We start from the raw sequence: 22247 nt of genomic DNA on the forward strand, positions 1-22247 counted from the left end.
AAGAAAAAAGACCACTATTTATATACACGAAGGCCTAAAAGAAAATCCAGAAATATTTATCTCCAAGTCCAAAAATTCTCAAAAAATCTAGAAATGTTAGCCAAAAAAATATCCTTCAAAAAATGCAAATTTTCTACTGAAAATTTTAACAAAAGCAGTTAAGTTCCTTCGGGCCGAATTTTTAATTTCCTCCACCATTTGGAATTACCGATTAAATGAAAACCGTTACTTGGAGGCGATACGCACACGTCGACCTGCATAGAAAAATTTTCCGTCATAGGTTGTAGTACATGAAGCAGTTCCGGTAAATAATGTGGCTAAGATTATGATAATATCTAAGAAAGGGATGCACCTTTCTATGGGGGCTATACAAAGACGTAACAGACAGACGGACATCGCTAAATCGACTTAGAATTTTACGCTGATTCAGAATATATATAGGGCGAGATAAAGTCAAACGCCATAATTTTTAATTTTTGTTTTTAAATTTTATTGAATTAAAGCAAAAAATATCGGAAATACCATCAAATTTTAGAATAAGTTTAGATTTGTTCGAATTGGTCAACTTTGGCACGAATTATGGCCTTCAAACTCTGCGGTATTTTGACCCATTCCCGGCGAAGCGCTTGCTTAAGGTGATCGACACTTGAGTTCTGGTGGTCAACCGAAGGTGCACAATTTCAGCTGACCTCTTTGGCAAGTAAACACGATCATTTTGTTTGCGTACAAACTGCTGGACAACGAATGTTTTCTCATCGGAGAAATCGGAGAAAACCAAATTCGGCAGTTCATCACATTCGGCCAAGCGAAACAACTCTTTGGCTCTTTTGAGTCTTTTTTCTTTCTGTTGCGGTGTAAGTTCTTGCTCTTTTTGGAATTTCAGTGGCTTTATCCCAAGCTCATTTTTGAATATTTGCCGAATGGAATATTGTGATATGTTAAGCTCACGAGCCATTAAATTTATGATTTTTGTCAAGAGCTCTTTGGACAATATCCCTATCGTAGATTCTAAAAAAACATAAAAAATCCCTTGAATCTTGGGGTTTTATTGACAGAAGGGATTTTTTATGCAGGACTTTTTATCAGTATGTCCTTCAAAGAATGTTAGTAAAAAGTCAATTTTTCATTTCCTTCATTCAAAATACTTTTGAAAACCCTGATTTTCTGCTAGAGGTACTGCCAGCGCTATGATGTAGAGGTGTCATGGAAAAAAACTTGTTGGGCACGAATCCCTTAATAGTTCTCAACCTTTTGGCAAGTTCTCTTAAAAACTCCACATTTTTAAACAGAAATTCCTTTAAAAATCCAAGATTATTTTGCATGAAATGTTATCGAATTTTTTTCAAAAAATATTCCCTCTGGGACCTTTAGTCGTGGATTTATTGACCAATAAGTCTTTGAAAAGATTTTCTGTATAAAATTGAAAATTTTAAGTGGTCTTTGAAAATCTTTTATTAGACTATGAATGAAAACTTCTTTTAAGATTTGTTTATAAAAGAATTCAAAAAAACTCCCACGATTTTTGGTCCGAAGGTCTTCAGAAACACAAAATTGTGGTCCTTAAAAAATAAGATTGAAAATCGAAAGTCCTCGGAAGCTTTAGGTCATACTTTTTTTGCTAGGAAGTGTCAAAAAATATTTTCTCTTTAAAAAGTCCCTAATATTTGGACAGGAGCTCCTTCCAAACATTTTCTCTATTTTTTTTTTTTTTTTTTTTTTTGTAAAAGGCTCAATTTTTTTAAGGAGGTCCTTAAAAGTCCGTTCTTAATAAATCAATGATGGTCTCAGTAGAAATATTCTTAAAATATTGCCTTTGAAGCGAAATTCTGGAAAATCCCTGAAAATATTTTATCTGAAAAGAGATCTTTGAAAATATTAATTTTAAATACCATGATGTTTGGAGAAAATATCCTCCCAACAATTGTATAAGAAGTTGTTTTAATAAAATTAACAATTTTTATTAAAGAGGTCCTTCATAAATCCAAAAAATTTAGTTAGGAGCCTATGGATTTTTTTTAAATATTAAAAAAAAACTCACTTTTTCGACAAGCAGTCAGAAGTTTGTAATTTTTTTTTATCTGGAGATTCTAAAGTAATATTGTTGAAAAAATTCAATTTTAATACCCTCCACCATACATAATATGGAGGGTATATTAAATTCATTATTCCGCTTGTAACTCACCGAGATAATAATTTTAGACCCTAGAGTCAACACGAATTTATATGGGAAGCTAACAGTTTGCACAGATCAATCTTTTGTGTGCAGGCTGGTCAAGTTCGAAGATGAGCTATATCGTTCTACGATATCGTATGATCCCCATATAAGGGTACCCCCGATATTCAGGAGGAATTTTGGTAATTTTAGGGACATTTTTCAATGGAATTGTCTAGAATTCTACACAAGGAGTTCCTTGTGGGTACTTTAGCGCCTGTAAGAGAATTGTCTATATAGGTCCACGATGTCTAATATCCGCCTCATAACGGTACCTCCAAATATTCGGAATTTTGATTATTTGGATTTGTCTCACAATCCACAAAAGGAGTACATTACTCCCTGGAAGAGAATTGTCTATATAGGCCCACTATATCTTATATCGGCTCCATAACTGTACCTCCCGATATTCGGTATTTTCATTATTGTAGCCTTATTTGTTAAAAGAATTGTTTGAAAATCCACACAAGGAGTTCTTTATGGATACTTTACATCTTGGAAGAGAATTTTCTATATAGGTCCACAATAGCGTAAGACCCCGTTATAAGCCTAATTTTTAATTTAATTGTGTGAAATTCCACACAAGAAGTCCCTTCTGAGTATTTTTCTTCCTGGAAGAGAATTGCCTATATAGGACCACTATATCTTATATCCGCCTCATAACGGTGCCTTCCGATATTCGGACTTTTTTTTTTGATTATAGCCTTAGTTTTCAAAAGAATTGTCTGAAAATCCACACAAGGAGTTGTTTCTGAGTACTTTACCGCCTGTAAGAAAATTGTCTTTGAAGGTCCACGATATTGTATATCCTCCATATAACGGTACCTCCCGATATTCGGTGTTTTGATGATTTTAGCGACATTTTTGACGAGATTTTTTTTTTCAAAATTTCGTATTTAAAGTTTGAAGCTCGTAATGAGAGAAAATTGTCTATACAGGTCCACGTCTTCGTATAGCCCCCATATAACGTTACCTCCCTTTATGCGGTATTTTGATGATATTAGCGACATTATTCAACGGAATTGTTTCAAATTCCGTATTAGAAGTTCGGAATCCATACTACAGCCTATGCTAAAAAATCCTTATGCAGGTCCATGTCTTCGTAATATTTCCCATATAATGGTTTTCATTTAAGTGGTGTTTTTCGACGGTCGAACTAAGCCGCTTTTTTTATTTGTTCAAAATTGTTTTAAATAAATCCACGATTTTTATATCCTGTAAGGACTCACGTCGTGAATTCTTGGATTTTTATAAAAATTTATTTTAAACCTCAGCCCATCTCACCCCGAAAAAACCCTCAAATCTCGGCCATGTTTGTAAAAAACTTTGTTCACAACATTATCACCAATGTTAGCCACTTTAAATTCAATCCCACTTTAAATCCACCCCCTCAATTATATTCCGAAAATTTCCCTGAAATGCGAATTACAAATTTTAATTAAATTACATTTTTAATAAACAAAATTACATATTTTTTGTTCTTGGTTCCAGGTAACCGTTGGCCGGCGCATTGGTCTCTACAGATTTTGTGGCGATATAGGACGTGGCAATTTTTCCAAAGTCAAATTAGCTGTACACCAGCTAACACGAGGTAAGTCCGAATGCAGCGAGCAGTAAAAACAACAACAACGCCATAAATTATTTATAAATACAATCAACCAATAGCTAACCGGTACGCACATTACCATGGCTTTTAGTTTAATTAAAGAGCGGAAAAAAGTGAAGCAAAACAAAAAAAAAACGAACTATTGTTGATGACTTGGAAATGGAATAATTTCGTGTGTTATTTATTTTTGTCTTTTCATCTCCCTCCCCTCCTCCTCCACCGCACCACTTCTGCCTGCATTTTGTGGTCTACCAACAAAATACTTGGCATTCTGCTATTTATGGTTTACATCCATGTGTGACAATGCATTCTTCTTGGAATTCTCTACATCATTGCCTGATTGCCTGGCTGTCTGCCGGACCTGGTCGACCAACCAACCGACCGTCAACCACACAGACAAAGTTGCCATCAAAGTAGTTGACCGAGCCGGCCTGGATGCCAAAGCATTGCGTATGCTTTCAAGTGAAATTGCCACACTTGAATGTGTTCATCATCCTAATATTTTAAGGTCAGTAAGTATGCATCTGTATGTATGTGTGTGTATGAAGGATTGTTTGTGTGTATATTTGTGTATGCAGTGGTAATTGCATAAGTACTTGAAACTATTTTCTTCTCTCTTTTAGATAAATAACACTTTCGAATTTTTGAAGAGTTCTTTTTTGAAATGCTTTGAAGAGGACAAGTTTCGGTAGATAAGAATAATTCTGACAAGAGTATTACTAATTTAATTAGTCCTCAAGATATTAGAATCAGGTGGTGAAATAAACAAATATTGGCTCAAGAAGAGTAAATTGAAAGTGGAATTACTAGATATCCTTATTGTAGGGAACGTTAGGACAGACGTTTAATGTAGAACTCTCTAAATGGATGTATTTTCTCTAGAAGACCCCATGTGGGTCTTATATACACATAGGACCTCTTAAGGGTTTCCTATGCACAGAAACATGCTGAAGGCATTCTAAATAAAGAATACCTTTTATGGACTTTCAAACATTTTCTATCCCCGAAAAAAAAAAAAAAAAAATTCAGAAAAAATAATTGGAAAATATGGCTCTCAAAATAAATAAAATCAAAATAACAAACCAACAATTACTTAAGTCGAGGGTATCTTCATATAAAAGCCGTACCAAAACGTGAAATTTTCTAAACTCAATATTAGATTTGGCGAAATAAATCACAAATTGTTGATCTTTCAATAAGAGACAACGGGTTGGCCTCAGAATCCAAAATTTTCAAACCAACTTCAATTTTTCACAGACCCGATTTTTTGATGACCAGGGTGGCATTGTAAAATTATAATATTTTATATTTTGCATGCTATATATTAACTTGTTATAATTCTCTCATCGACAGCCACGGCTAGGTTATGCCCTTGCTGAATCGGTCCTCTGTTTTTGTCCCCAAAAAATTCATCAAAACTTTGAAAATATACGTAGTCAGTCCCATTTGTTTTTAATTATCACGTCCTAGTATTTCCATTGAAATATGTTTCAAAGTCGACATATATAGGTTTAATCTACCTGGCATCCCCTCACAACCTATCAACATTTTTGGAAATTCCATACTTTAATACAAAACGTAAGGACTATCCATTTTTATACTCTCAGCTATATGGCTAGAGAGCATATAAAGGGTGAGACAAAAAAAAAAAACTTCAACAAAGTCAAACACCATAATTTTTATTTTTTTTATTTAATTGAATGAAAGCAAAAAATGTCGGAAATCAAATCATCATCAAATTTTAGAATTAGTTTAGATTTGTTCGAATCGGTCATCTTTAGCACGAATTATGGCCTTCAAACGACCAATGAAACCGTCACACGCTCCCCGGATGTTGCTCTGTGGTATTGTGGCCGGCGAAGCGCTTGCTTAAGGTGATCGACACTTTGGTACTTTTTAGTGCCAACCCTGCTCTCCAAAATACTCCAGACACAATAGTCCAAAGGATTGGTATCCGGAGATTTTGGTGGACATTGTGCGCTGGAAATGAAGCGAGGAACCTAATTTTTTAATCGTTCTTGGGTGGCGCGTGCTGTGTGCGATGGTGCTGAGTCCTGTTGGAATGTCCAAGGTCTGCGGCCTAAATGTTGGCATGCCCAAGGCTTTAATACACATATTTTCGCGATAATATTCAGCATGTATTCTGATGCCATGGTCGATTAATACGAGCGGAGAGCGACCTTCGGCTGTTATGGCGGCCCACACCATCACCATGACCGGTACTTGAGTTCTGGTGGCCAACCGAAGGTGCACATTTTCAGCTGACCTCTTTGGCAAGTAAACACGATAATTTTGTTTGTTTACAAACTGCTGGACAACGAGTGTCATCTCATCTGAGACGGAGAAAACCAAATTCGGCAGTTCACCACTTTCGGCCAAGCTAAGCAACCCTTTTAGCTCTTGTGAGTCTATTTTCTTTCTGTTGCTGTGTAAATTCTTGCACTTTTTGGAATTTCAATGGCTTTACCCCGAGCTCATTTTGCAATATTTTCCGAATGGAATATTGCCATACGTTCAACTCACGAGCCATTTTTCGGCCACTGCGACGCGGGTTTCGATCTAGTCTTTTTTTTTCGAACCATTTCTGCTGATGTTGGTGTTTTTTTCCGTCCACTTCCACCACCTTGACGTCGGTTACCAGTATCACGGTAACGAGCGATGGTACGAGACAGAAAAGATTTATTCACATTTAAATGCTGGAGTGCTCTAACGATAGCCACTTGTGGCTTTCCAGGCAAAAATAAAGAAATCACACTATCACGCTTGAATCCCATCACGAATAACTTTTTTTCTGGAAAAATCTCATCAAAATGCTTTTGCATAATGAGCTGTCACTGGAATAATTTTAACAGCTGTCGGACGAGTGGCTTATAAATGGCAGCAGTCTGAAGTTGGTTGCAGTTTTTTCATCTCACCCTGTATATTGTCCGACGACCAAACGAAGTGATAGGGCTTTGCCCAGCCCCTAAACCTAAGCCCCATGCCAAATTACGCTACGATTGGTCTATAATTACACCCTGTAGAGCAACTCCAAAATCAGGATATATATTTTTTTAATTTTTGTCCATTTCAACCCCTAAATAACAAAAAACAAGTAAGCAAAAGCTATAGTCGTGCGGGATCGACCATGTGATACCCTACAACACTGCAATATGTGAGAAGCTCCTTTATGTCCAAATCCACTTTGGAAGTTTAGCTTTTGAAATTATGTCATAGAGTACTTCCCAGATATTACTCTGTTTTCGCGAAGGGACATTTGCTCAATATTTACGCACCACGTCGTGCTGTTAATTGTTGTGGTCCATTTTACAGCTTAACATAACCCAATTGCCATGCAAAATGCTAGACTTCTTCCCTGTCCTTCACTACCTTCTCATGCTAAATTTCGTGTCGATTGGTTTCAATTTTTTTAAGGTGAGAAAATATTACAAACATTATACGTCAAATTTAAAAAATCGCATGCGATAAAAAAATATGAAAAAATAAAAAAAGTAACAAAATACTGCAAAATCTATATTAACATTATTGACATCTTTGCGTTTTTTTACCCTTAGCCATATGGCTATAGAGGGTATATACAATTTGATACGTTCAAACCGTGCCTGGATCTATTTGGACCAAAACCGTTTCAGGACATTTCGAGTCGATCTAGTCATGTCCGTCCGTCTGTATGTTTGGCCCGCACGCTAACTTTCGAAGGGAGTATTCGATTTGGTCCAAACTGAGTATATCGTAATATTTTTAGCGAACTTAGATCAAGTTTGGAGATGGGCAATATCGGTTCACTCCTTCTGAATAATTTACTGCACACAAAGAGAAAGGATAATCAGATTTTACTCAAACTTTGCAAATCCCAATATTTGCATCATTGCTATGTCAGCTGCGAAAATAGACAATATCGGTCCACTCCATTAAGTACCTCCCCCACAAAAGGTCGAAATTTGGGAATAATAAAATATAATAAATAAAATTACACACATAAAAATATTTTTATAAATCCAAGGTCTGGTGTAAATATGGAATATATCAGTCCACTTCTTCGGGTACCTCCCCCACAAAGGATCAAAATTTTGAATATTTATGAAGCTCATAATACGCGAAATTAACATCCGATTCCATTGTGACTTGGCTCATCTCAATATTTCTATCAACACAAGATCTGTTATAAGGATGGTAGAGATCGGACCATTCCTTCTGGTACCTCCCCCAGCAAAGGGTCAAAGTTTTGAATAACCGAAACAATCATAAAATCCAACATAAGCATCCGATTCTCTTCATATTTCACACATTATATTATCTCTACTAACTCAAGATATGTTGGGAAGATAGGATATATCGGTCCACTCCTTCTGGTAACTTTCCCACAAAGGGACAATATTTTAAATAGCCATGAATCTCATAAAACATCTCAATATTTCCTTCAACCCAAGATCTGGTATAAAGATGGTACAGATCGTACCAGTTCTTCTGGTACCTCCCTCATATGGGGGTTCAAGACTTTGAAAAACAAAACGCTCATAGAAAGCGCAATAAGCATCCACCTCTCGTCAGATTTCTCACATCCAAAAATTTTTGCCAACGGATAAATTTGATATAGATCTGCGAACCCTTTCAGTTACATCACCCACAAAGAGTCACAATTTTCAATACTTTTATCTGTCACAACTTGCGAAACAAGTCGGCGATTCTTTACAACTTGCTATAACTAAAAAATTCTCTTGACCACAAATCTGATATGAATATGTAATTTATCACAATTTATAATTTCGTATAAAATTGGATATGAATGTTCGATTTCTTTCAAATTTTGCACATACCTATATTTTATCTGTATTAGATGAAGTATGGAAATGCAATACTTCGGTCCGCCATATCTGTTACCTCACGCATATTTCCACTTTTTCCAATAATTTGCACATATCTCATTCGAAATATAAGAAGTAGTCGATATAGTCAAAATCTGGCACATTGTAATATATATGTCGGTCTTAGGACAATATTGGCCAAATGCTTCGGAACCTCCCCCTAAAAAGGTCAACAGTTTAGATCATAACTCAAAGGCTAAGGGGGTATACATCAGTCGGCAAAACCGACTTATACTATTTTACAATTAGGACAATTAGCCGGTCAATTAGCTTACCATTCACAGTTACAATACGATTCGCAGCATTTTTAAAGAAGTACGATCCAATGATGTCTCCAACCCATAAACCGCACCAAACTGCGACTGATTGATTATGGCTGATCTTCACTCGAAAATCGACAATTCTCCTTATTCGTGTACCTATTGAGGCGAAAATGAGCTGCGTCGCTGACAAGCACTCTATGATTCTACTCAACAGAGCACGCATTTTGATAATTTGTAAGTGTTGTTCGCTTGTAAGACGATTCATGGTTAAATTGCAGACCATCATCAGTTTGGTTTACAAAAAAAAAATAAATAAATAAATAAAAACAAAACAAAACCCGAAACGTGCGTGACCTATTTAAACCCAGGTTTGCCAAAAAGATAATAGCTAAAAATCACCCATTATTAAGTATTGTTACCTATTGTGGCACGAGTTTCCGAAAACTCCAACTTATCTGCTGTTTGGTGTCAATTGTGACCTATGTTCTAATTTTCTAAACTCTAGCCCCACAAGTATATAACTTTTATCTCAATCGAGCAGTTTTAAGTAACTTTTAAGACCTTTTCGAACACATTTCCAAAATCTCGCCTTATCGCCCAAACATCCTCCAACAAAAGATTCTAGTAATAGCACTTTTTTTCCTGGGAGATAATGAGGCAACCAGTCCCCCATATTTTACCATTGTGTACATATAATTGAAGTACTAGTGCGTATACGTAATATGTGTTACATGAGTATTTATCATACGCCCCAGTGTCAAAAATCGTATTATGAATTCAGAGCATTACGGAAAAGAGATCATTAAAGAGAAACCTAAGAAAAGATATTTTAGGATTTATTTCAAGTGTTTTACACAAAAATGTCGTCTAAAATTATAAATGAAGGATTATTAAAAATAAATAAATTTTTAAAACCAGTAAAGAAAGTCTTAAAGTTGGGCGGGCCGACTACATGATACCCTACACCACTTTGAATATTTAGTAGAGCTTTACATAACAAATAATAGTTTTTATGGGGAATTTGGGAGAATTACATCTTACCAACTTTGATTATGGTTATAATTTAAAGTACAATGGAACTAATATATCAGACGAATATCCTCCCCTAAATCCATTTCTTGTAAATTTTTATTTTTTTAATTCGGGCTTGAAATCGTATAGAGATATATGTGGAATCTGTATCCAAATCTGAACTGATCTCGTTGACATTTGGCAAAAGTGTTTCTGAGCTATATTTGATATACTTCCCCGGATATCGTTGTAACGGAGTGCATATTTCAGCTGTGGAGAACAAATATAACAAATCGGATGAACATACATATGGGACCTATAGCTATATCTGAACCGTTTTCCACCAAATTAGACATATTTGTTTCTAGACTTAATTTGTTCGTAAATGCCGAATTCCATCCCGTTTAGGCTAAAATTGCCCGTTTGGTACACAATAAAAGGCAAATCGGATACATGGGATATCTGGTATATAATAAGATATATCTGAACCGATCTTGATAAAATTTAGCAAAGGTATTTCTGAGCTGCATTTGATATATTTCCCCAAATATTTTTGTTACAGAGTACATAGTACAGCTGCGGAGGACAAAAATAACAAATCGGATGAACAATATGGATATGGGAGCTATAGCTATATCTGAACCGATTTCGATCAAATTTGACATACTAGCTTCTAGACACAATTCGGTCGTAAGTGCCAAATTTCATCCCATTTGGGCAAGTATTAGACGTTAGGTGCACAATAAAAGGTCAATCGGACGAAGTTATATATGGGAGATATATACAAATCTGAACCGATCTCGTTAAAATTTAGCAAATGTATTTCTGAGCTGTATTTGATATATTTCCCCAAAATATTGTTGTTACAGAGTGCATATTACGGCTGCGGAGGACAAAAATAACAAATCGGATGAACAATATGGATATGGGAGCTATAGCTATATCTGAACCGATTTCGATCAAATTTGGCATACTTATTTTCAGGCCTAATTTGGTTGTATGTGCAAAATTCCATACTATTCGGGCTGATATTACACGTTTGGTGCACAATAAAAAGCAAATCGGACCAAGATATATATGGGAGCTATATCTAATTTTTTACCGATATTTTTTCAATAGAGTTCGTCCTTGGGCCAAACAAATGATTTGTGCAAAATTTCATCTCGATAGGGCAATAAATGCGAACTGTACTATGTTTACAAAAATACATGGACAGACGAACAGACGGACGAACATGCATAAATCGACTCAGAATGTGATTCTATGCAGATCATCAAAAGGAACTATGGGTCTATCTCGCTTCCTTTTGCCTGTTACAAACAAATGCACAAAGACATAATACCCTGACCACCTTGTGGTGTAGGGTATAATTATGTAAATATATAACATATTAACTCTGATTGGTTGATGATTTGATTTCAGAGCCTAATATTAATCTCTTTACAGAAAGTTTCCCAAATTATCAATTTATCCCCAATTTTAATTCTTACCATTCCAGAGAATTAATGAAAAAATGTTTCTCTTTTAGAAAATCAAAAAACTCACAAACAAAAAATTAATCACGTGCTGCCATTACTAATTTATTTATACGAATGTTTCTTGTTTTTTCTGCCATTTATTTTGCTCTCCCCCCCTCTCTCCACACTCCATATGGATTCTGGTGTGGCTGTGGAATACCCATGAATATGGAAATGTCAATGGCAACCGTTAACGACTGTTATGTGCCCGCTCTATGTATGTATGCTTGTGTGTGTGCAGGCTCTTTGAGGTAGTCGAAACGCTGGGTCGTGTCTATCTAGTCACCGAATGGATACGCGGTGGTGAATTATACAATCATATTACCCAAGGTGGTCCATTACGTGAAATACATGCAGCTCCGCTGTTCAAACAATTGTTGCTGGCTGTGAAACATATGGTAAGTTGGCAAGTTTTTTTTTTTTTTTTTGTTCTCTTAGCTAAGCAATTTTACAGGGGACTCGGGATAAGGAGAATTATTTTAGGGAAGGGTGGTCGAGTAACTTAAAATTTTGAAAGAAAAAATGATTTTAAGTTTTTTTTTTTTTAATTAAAATTATTATTTTCCTTGTCTTAAATTAACCACCTGAAAATGTATTTCTCCCATTAAAATTAAATTTCTTTTATCCGGAGCCCACTGTAAATTTCAAAATGCTTAGGGTACATCTGTATCCAATTTATGTACATACAAACATAATATTTATAATAACCACACGTGACTTCTCTCCGAAAGTCAAGACTCGTTACAAAATTTTGTAATTTTGAAAAAGTGTCAATGTTTGTTTGTTTGTCTAGATGTATATGTGTGTGAGAGAACTTATTACTCGTCCGTTTCTAATTGGCCTCTGTTGTAGCTAAAGAATAATTTTTACATTGTTTTTTTTATTTTTCATTAATTTGTTTGTTTTCTCTTTCTCTCTCTTACTCTTCCATTTTATGGCCATCATCTGAAAACCAAACAATTTTCCAAACACAACAGCACAGTTTGGGTTTCGTTCATCGTGACATAAAGGCCGAAAATGTTTTGCTCCTGTCAGAGGATCGTCTCAAGTTGGCTGACTTTGGTTTTAGCACACAATTACTTAATGGTGAGTACACAGATACAAACACAGACACAGCTGTTCTGTAATTCAACTTTATTGCTTTGGATGAAAGGTTAATGACCCGTCTAAATATAACTATTTTGTAGAACATGGCAATGCCATTGTCAGTTCTGGGAAATAAAAAATGTCAAAGTTTGTCTTTGAGATGATAGAATTAGATAGGATAAATAAATGAAGATGGTAATATGATACAGAGCACGTGGACTATTTTAAATATATTTTTTCAAGGACTTGTCTGAGGCGAGGAATATTTAAAGAATATTTTTTCCAAAGGACCAAATAAAGGTGGATTTTTTAAAGAATATTTTTTCAAGGACCAATTAAACGTGGATTTTTTAAAGAATATTTTTTCAAGGCACAAATAAACGTGGATTTTTTAATGAATATTTTTTCCAAGGACCAAATAAACGTGGATTTTTTAAAGAATATTTTTTCAAGGACCAAATAAACGTGGATTTTTTAAAGAATATTTTTTCAAGGACCAAATAAACGTGGATTTTTTAAAGAATATTCCTTCAAGGACCAAATAAACGTGGATCTTGTAAAGAATATTTTTTAAAGGACCAAATAAACGTGGATTTTTTAAAGAATATTTTTTCAAGGACCAAATAAACGTGAACTTTTTAAAGAATATTTTTTCAAGGACCACATAAACGTGGATTTTTAAAGAATATTTTTTCCAAGGACCAAATAAACGTGAACTTTTAAAGAATATTTTTTCAAGTACCCAATAAACGTGGATTTTTTAAAGAATATTTTCTCCAAGGACCAAATAAACGTGGATTTTTTAAAGAATATTTTCTCCAAGGACCAAATAAACGTGGATTTTTTAGAGAATATTTTTTCAAGGACCAAATAAACGTGGATTTTTTAAAGAATTTTTTTCCATGGATCCAAATAAACATGGATTTTTTAAGAATATTTTTTTCAAGAACCAAATAAACGTGGATTTTTTAAAGAATTTTTTTCCATGGATCCAAATAAACATGGATTTTTTAAGAATATTTTTTTCAAGAACCAAATAAACGTGGATTTTTTAAAGAATATTTTTTCAAGGACCAAATAAACGTGGATTTTTTTTAAAGAATATTTTTTCAAGGACCAAATAAACGTGGATTTTTTAAAGAATATTTTTTCAAGTACTAAAATAAACGTGGATTTTTTAAAGAATATTTTTCAAGGACTAAAATAAACGTGTATTTTTTAAAGAATATTTTTTCAAGTACTAAAATAAACGTGGATTTTTTAAAGAATATTTTTTCCAAGGACCAAATAAACTTGGATTTTTTAACGAATATTTTTTACAAGGACCAAATAAACTTGGATTTTTTAAACGAATATTTTTACAAGGACCAAATAAACGTGGATTTTTTAAAGAATAATTTTTACAAGGACCAAATAAACGTGGATTTTTTAAAGAATATTTTTTCAAGGACCAAATAAACGTGGATTTTTTAAAGAATATTTTTTCAAGGACCAAATAAACGTGGATTTTTTAAAGAATATTTTTTCAAGGACCAAATAAACGTGGATTTTTAAAGAATATTTTTTCAAGGATGAAATTAACGTGGATTTTTTAAAGAATATTTTTCAAGGACCAAATAAACGTGAATTTTTTAAAGAATATTTTTTCAAGGACCAAATAAACGTGGATTTTTTAAAGAATATTTTTTCAAGGACCAAATAAACGTGGATTTTTTAAAGAATATTTTTTCAAGGACCAAATAAACGTGGATTTTTTAAAGAATATTTCTTTAAGGACCAAAGACCATTAAACGTGAATTTTTTAAAGAATATTTCTTTAAGGACCAAAGACCATTAAACGTGAATTTTTTAAAGAATATTTTTTCAAGGACCAAATAAACGTGGATTTTTTAAAGAATATTTTTTCAAGGACCAAATAAACGTGGATTTTTTAAAGAATATTTCTTTAAGGACCAAAGACCATTAAACGTGAATTTTTTAAAGAATATTTCTTTAAGGACCAAAGACCATTAAACGTGAATTTTTTAAAGAATATTTTTTCAAGGACCAAATAAACGTGGATTTTTTAAAGAATATTTTTTCAAGGATCAACAAGGCGTGGATTTTTTAAAGAATATTTTTTCCAAGGACCAAATAAACGTGGATTTTTTTAAGAATATTTTTTCAAGGACCAAATAAACGTGGATTTTTCAAAGAATATTTTTTCCAGGACCAAATAAACGTGGATTTTTTAAAGAATATTTTTTCAAGGACCAAATAAACGTGGATTTTTTAAAGAATATTTTTTCCAAGGACCAAATAAACGTTGATTTTTTTAAGAATATTTTTTCAAGGACCAAATAAACGTGGATTTTTCAAAGAATATTTTTTCCAGGACCAAATAAACGTGGATTTTTTAAAGTATATTTTTTCAAGGACCAAATAAACGTGGATTTTTTAAAGAATATTTTTTCAAGGACCAAATAAACGTGGATTTTTTTAAATAATATTTTTTCAAGGACCAAATAAACGTGGATTTTTTTAAACAATATTTTTTCAAGGCTCAAACGTGGATATTTTAAAGATTATTTTTCAAGGACCAAAAAAACATGGATTTATTAAAGAATATTTTTTCAAGGACCAAATAAACGTGGATTTTTTAAAGAATATTTTTTCAAGGACCTAATAAACGTGGATTTTTTAAAGAATATTTTTTCAAGGACCTAATAAACGTGGATTTTTTAAAGAATATTTTTTCAAGGACCTAATAAACGTGGATTTTTAAAGAATATTTTTTCCAAGGACCAAATAAACGTGGATTTTTTAAAGAATATTTTTTCAAGGACCAAATAAACGTGGATTTTTAAAGAATATTTTTGCCAAGGACCAAATAAACGTGGATTTTTTAAAGAATATTTTTTCCAAGGACCAACTAAACGTGGATTTTTTAAGAATATTTTTTCCAAGGACCAAATAAACGTGGATTTTTTAAAAAATATTTTTTCCAAGGACCAAATAAACGTATATTTTTTTAAAAATATTTTTTCCATGGACTAACAGACGTGGAATTTTAAAAATATTATTTCCAAGGACGAAGAAGTTTTGATTTTTAAAAATATTTTTTCCAAAGACGAAAAAATGTTGATTTTTTAAAAATATTTTTTCCAAGGACGAAAAAATTTTAATTTTTTTTTTTTTAAATATTTTTTCCAAGGACGAAAAAATTTTAATTTTTTTTAAATATTTTTTTCCAAGGACGAAAAAATTTAGATTTTTTTTAAATATTTTTTCCAAGGACGAAAAAATTTTGATTTTTTTTAAGTTTTTTTTTTCCAAGGACGAAAAAATTTAGAATTTTTTAAATATTTTTTCCACGGACGAAAAATTTAGATTTTTTTAAATATTTTTTCCAAAGACGAAAAAATTATGATTTTTTTTAAATATTTTTTTCAAAGGACAAGCAAACGTTAATTCTAAAAAATTCCAAATACTGACAGATGTGGATTTTTCAAAAATATTTTTTCAAGGACGAAAAAATGTTTATTTTTTATTATTTTTTAATTTTTTTTGTAATAATTTTTCAGGGACCAAACATTGAAAATATTTTTTAATTTTTCCTAACGGGAGTTTTTTTCAGGATATTTTTTCTTTATTTTAAATTTTTTAATTTTTCAAAACTCGTGGATTTTTTGTGGAAGAATTTAAGTCCTATACCACTTTTTTTAATTTTATATCTTTCAAATTTCAGGCCCCAATCAAAAACTGGATACATTTTGTGGTTCACCACCCTATGCGGCGCCGGAACTATTTTCTGATGATCATTATATTGGAGCACCGGTAGATGTCTGGGCATTGGGAATATTATTGTATTTTATGGTGGTGGGCAATATGCCATTTCGGGCGCCCACAATACCGGGACTAAAGGCAGCCATATTGAAGGGGGACTATCTCTTGCCGGGTCAACTGAGTCTGCCATGTATAAGACTAATACGTAAGTACATATTTTGGAGATTATAACTTATTTCCCGGTATATGAAATTCCTCCCTCTCTCCGGCAGAACGTATTTTAATCCATATCCCAATACGTCGACCCACCATCGATGACATGCTGAACAGTCAATTTATAACCCATCCAAAACTCAGCGCCGAACTGATGCAACACGAAATCAATTTACGCACCAAATCTGCCAAACGTTCCGGCTTTTGGGTCCGTTCGAAATCGCGGCGCATGCGCAAACAATATTCGCTGCGCGAACGCTACATGGAGTTAACAAATAAACCGCCAATAAATATGAACACCAAACGCACAGACGGCTTCTTTGTCGATAACTTCCTTCAACCCATAGAATTGGCCAAAGATCTGCCGCTAGAACCCATCAAGGAGCAGTCGCGCAGCAATACCCCGAAACGCTCGTTTTTGTGTGGCACTCTAAAGAAAAAAGTCGGTCCAATGGAAACGGAAAATGAACGACAGCTCAATAATGGCACGCTGGGTCAACAGAAGATGCAGTGGAATAATATTTTGGCGGCAGTGCCCCCGGAGTGTCCCCTCTTCAAGAATTACGATAATGAGACGGGGCCATGTATAATGTTTCCCACTGATACTGAGGATATGGCTAAGTTGCCACCGCTGGAACAGGAGGCACGTCAGATACTCGAAGAGCTGGGCATTACAACGGAAATGCTGATGCAAGCCTCCCAGAATGGTCCACGAAGTGATATCATTGGTGCCTATCGCATTGTCATCAATCGTTTGCAGAAACAATCGTGGCTGGCCCGCAAACATGTGGAAATGGCCCTGCAGGAAATGCCAAAGACGGAAAAGAAAATTGAGCGCTCCTGTTGCATACTGTAAGGCTGAAGGGGGTTTTTCCGAGGGGCCTCAGGTATGTTACAAAAAATGGCACTTTCGTCATTGAGCCTAAGAAACGAGTCAAATATTTTCCAAAATCCAAAAACGGAAACAAATCCAAACATGGTAAAAATTTCAAAATAGAATACCCTAAGAATTTAACAGAGAACGTGATGTGTACTGACAGTATATTACATAAATAGTCCGTTGGTAATTTTTTTTTTTTTTTTTTTTAAAAGATAAAAGTAGTTTTAAATTTTACGAGGGTTACCAACCAGTCAACGTTGTCTGCAATGTGAGGTCTAGGGGGAAGACTTTCTTCCATTAAGATTTAAAAAAAAAATACAGATTTGTTTTTCAATTTTGAAATATTCACACAATCTGAAACGAAACCTTGTAAGGATTCTTAATATTTATCAAAGGAGTTGATCTCCAAGGGAAAAACTTTCACAAAACAGGAATTGAAGAAATTCGAGGAGCAAAAATTTTTCACTTGGGACACCATCTGTGAGTTTATTTTTGTTTTAATTTAAAATAAGAGACTCCATACAGAGCATATTTGATGACCTATATTCCCCAGATTTGTCGATTGTATTTCAAAGACCTCTCAACCTTTTATATGTCCTCTGAGATATAACCTCAAATTGTTGGAAAATCAAAACAATTTTAGCTTTACAATGTCCCTATTGTCCATTTACTTTCAAGAAATATCCTTTAAATATTGATTTTAGAATTTAATGGCGTTTCATGTCTTCTACGGGACCTGTGCACCAAAAAAAACATTATTTTAGGATAAAAATTATTTTTTACCCTTCACCAGAGAAAGGAGGGTATATAACCTCCAAGCATATGTCTGAGAGTCCGCTTTGATGGTATAATTGATATTGAAAATGAGCTACATTGGTCCTCGTTTGCCTATAGCTCTTCATATAATCGTTCCTCCCGATAATGGTTATTCTGAGTTTATAGCCGCATTTCTCAAGCGAGATTTTCCAAAATTTACTATTTTGAATTAAATATTTTTTACTTCAAAAAACAGTTCTCAATTTTTGAATTTGTACTGAGTTCTAGCTCTTCTATATCTATAAACAAGTAAGCAAAGGCTATAGTCGTGCGGGACCGACCATGTGATACCCTACAACACTACAATATGTTCAAAGTCCCCTTATATCCAAATACATTTTGGAAGTTTTCGTTTTTGAAATAATGTCAAAGAGCCCAGAGGTTGCCCTTAGTTTTTTGACCCGTTGTTGTTGTTAAGTAATCAAAACAATTTCACACGAAAGTTGTTGTCCAAAATGCTAGACTTCTTCTCTGACTTTAACTATCTTCTGATGCGAAATTCAGTGTCGATTAGTTTCAATTGTGGCCTATAGAGCGACTACAAAATTAGAAAAATTAATTTTTTTTAGTCCATTTGCATCTCTAAATGTACATTTAAGAACAATAGGCTTTAATTCTGACCCTAACCAAACCCCCATGCAAAATTTCGTGAGGATCGGACGATAATTGCGATATGCATATAATATCCTCAAAACTTAGTGTTGGGGGTGTAAAAATTTTAAAAATTTACAGTTCAAATTTGTAAGTCAAATTGAAAAAATCGCATGCGATAAATAATAGACAAAAATTGAAAAAAATTCGACACATGGTATTCTCTTTTTAACTGGCATATTTTTGTTCGCGATTTTCTTAAATTTTATCGTTTTTGGGCAAGAGACCCTTTCGAATTGATGGGAATTATGAAAATTGGCCCAGCGGTTCTTGATTTAGAAGCAGAATAAATAAGATCAATTATTTTACATATATATTGTACCTATTTTGCTATATATCCGATTTCTTGCCTATTAGCACCACTGTAATGGTCAGAAGTGATCTTTTAATGTATTTGTGATTTGGCTGGGATTGAAAATATTCGCGGTTTAGTGGAAATTTTGATATTTTCTTACATAAAAGTTAGAGTCTATTTTACCCGCTAATTATTGTCCGATTGGTAGGTTTCTGCCCACTCCTAAACTCTAACTGCATGTAAATTTTCGCATCGATTGGTTCATAATTGTGGCCTATAGAGCAACTGCAAAATCAGGAAATTTTTCGGTTTTTGGTCCATTTCAACCCCTAAATATTTTGCAATCATCTCCAAAAACAATAGGGTTCTTGTCTGAACATAACCCCACCTCCATTTTCAATTTAGTGACGATCGGGCCATAATTGCGACCTGCAGTTTGATTACAAATTAAAATGGACAGACGGACGGACATACATAGCTAGATCTACTCACCTCGGCGAGATAGGAAGATCCATATATACTTTCCTATGTGAGAAACCAATATTTCGAGGTGTTACATAATTTTTGGCCCTATCAAACATAGTGTTGTAGGGTATAAAAATAAGTTTTGTGCATACTTCCCAATATTTATATCAGTGCTATGTTAGGTGCTAAAATGGACATTACCGGTCCATTCCACCATATACCTCCCACACAAAGGGTCAAAATTTCGAATAATTATAACTCTAATAAAATACGAAATAAGCATCCGATTCTCTTCGCAAATTATAATACTTCCACTAGCAAAAGATCTGATGTGAAGATGGAACAGATCAGCTTCCTCCTTCTGGTACCTCCCACACAAAGTGGTATGAATTTCAAACTATAGTTCAACAAACACAAAACTAGGTTTGAAGATAGAATATGTCTTCCGCTCCTTTTGTTACCTCCCCAACAACGGGTCAAAATTTCGAGCAATAATAATTCTTATAAAATGCGAAATAAGCATTCGGTTCTCTTCAAATTTCACACATGCCAACATTTTTATTAACACAAGATGTGGTGTAAGGACGGACGCCACATCCTCTGGTACCTCCTCCGCAATGGGTCAACATTTTGAAAAGCAAAACATCCTAAATGAGCTTCGGATTCTCCTTCGATTCAAATTTTACGCATCCCAATATTTCTTTTAACACAAGATATGGTGTGAAGATGTTAGATATAGGCCTACAACTTCTGCTACCCTCCTCCACAAAGGATCACTATTTTCAATAGTATATCTCTCACAACTTGCAAAACAATTGGTGTCAGTGTGCTACGCTTCCACAGACATATTAGATGCTGATGTGAAACATTTTTTCATTCCAAGTTGATCGGTGGTCTGATTGTGGAAAACTGTTTTTTCTACCAATTTTTTTTTTAAACCAAAGATTTTCGAAGAATTCCAAAGCCTCTATGAAATTTCCAAGCTCAATATTAAATGTCGCGAACATTTTTGGTTTCGTTTTGGATACCATACCCAACATATCGGTCGGTATCTTACAAAAAAAGCACCAATGTTGTCTTCAAATGGGTCTGTTGGAGCGGCTTGGTTTGTATGTATATAAGTTTTATCTACATACTTATTGTGCCAAAGATGCCCGACGTCGCTGAGCACAATTCATTCCTTCGGCCGAGCCGAACTTTTAATACTCTCCACCATTTTGAAGGATCTTGAATAATTTCAAAAAAAAAAAAAAATCCGTCGAAAAATATAACTAAAATGAAACCCGTTATATGGAGGATATAGGAAGACGTGGACCTGCGTAATTATTTTTTTTTTTTTTTTTTTGTCATTGGCTGTAATATCGGTTCCAAACTTCAAATACGAAATTTTAAATAATTCCGTTGAATAATGTCGCTAATATCATCAAAATATCGGATAAAGGGAGGCACCGTTATATGTGGGCTATACGAAGACGTGGACTTGCATAGAAAATTTTCTTTCATATGTCGTAGTACTCATTACGAGCTTCAAACTTTAAATACGAAATTTGAAACAATTTCGGTCAAAAATGTCGCAAAAAATCATTAAAATGCCGAATATCGGGAGGTACCGTTATATCGTGGACCGATATAGACAATTCTCTTACAGGCGCTAAAATACCCACAAAGAACTCCTTGCGTAGAATTTCACCCTTTATATAACCTATATTTGAAATTTGCAGAGATGTTCTCTACTCACCGGTAAACATAAATTAAATAGCGAATTCGGTGGAAAAAAATTGTCAAACCACTTGAACTACATTAATGTTATATATGGGCTACACCAAAAAATGGAGACATTTCGACGATTTTCAACACCAAAGTTCCTACGAATCAAAAGTACATGTTAGTCAAATGTTATCAACTTTCTTAATTTCGTTCAATATCTAGGGGGATTTCCAGCAACGGACAGAATTTGGTGTTGGTTAATGAAATATATATTTTGTGTCGTATACAATGTTTTTTTTTTTTTCTTTTTTTTTTTTTAATAAAGAAGGATAAACTTAATTTGGGTTTTTGAAACGCATACTTTAATTCTATAAAACGTTAATTTAAATGCTCGAAATTTTGCTCCAATATCCGGATGTCTTATTACTTCTAGGAGATAGGGTAAACAAATCAAAAATTCAAAATACACAATACAGGCGTCCTAAAATAGCATATGGAACATTTAAGCAAAGTTTTGTGGGTGTATTGGAGATAGATCCTTCTTGGAACAGGGTTTATTTTTAGTAAAAATATAACAACTTGGGAGAAAATTTTTTAATTTTTTTAGATGTATACATTTTCCAAGTTTCGATCAAAAATTGGGAGTGTTAGTAAAAGAAGTGGATCGATATAGTCTTACATCTAATATGGTCCAATTTAAGGAAAAATATTACAACCCTTTGTAGCAAACATAGAGTATTTATACCCTACAACACTATGTGTTAGGGGTATTATGAGTTTGATTGGGTAAAAATTATGTAACACCTCGAAATATTGTTTTCCCACATAGGAAAGTATATATGGGTCTTCCTAACTCGCCGAGCTGAGTCGATCTAGCTATGTATGTCCGTCCGTC

General features: G+C 33.8%; 1 protein-coding gene across 1 annotated transcript in view; it reads left to right on the top strand.

The window, feature by feature from the left end:
• Positions 1-17604, top strand: part of LOC101895680 (serine/threonine-protein kinase MARK1) — a 32607-nt gene extending 15003 nt beyond the window's left edge. The window contains exons 2-7 of the mRNA XM_059129654.1: positions 3704-3803; positions 4215-4326; positions 11716-11872; positions 12452-12560; positions 16288-16530; positions 16598-17604. Coding sequence (XP_058985637.1) covers positions 4271-4326; positions 11716-11872; positions 12452-12560; positions 16288-16530; positions 16598-17394 — 1362 coding nt within the window. The 5' untranslated portion in view covers positions 3704-3803; positions 4215-4270 and the 3' untranslated portion in view covers positions 17395-17604. The remainder of the gene's footprint in view (positions 1-3703; positions 3804-4214; positions 4327-11715; positions 11873-12451; positions 12561-16287; positions 16531-16597) is intronic.
• The last annotated feature ends 4643 nt before the right edge of the window (positions 17605-22247 follow it).

Source organism: Musca domestica, unplaced genomic scaffold (genome assembly GCF_030504385.1).
Source record: "Musca domestica strain aabys unplaced genomic scaffold, Musca_domestica.polishedcontigs.V.1.1 634, whole genome shotgun sequence".
Lineage (NCBI taxonomy): Eukaryota > Metazoa > Arthropoda > Insecta > Diptera > Muscidae > Musca > Musca domestica.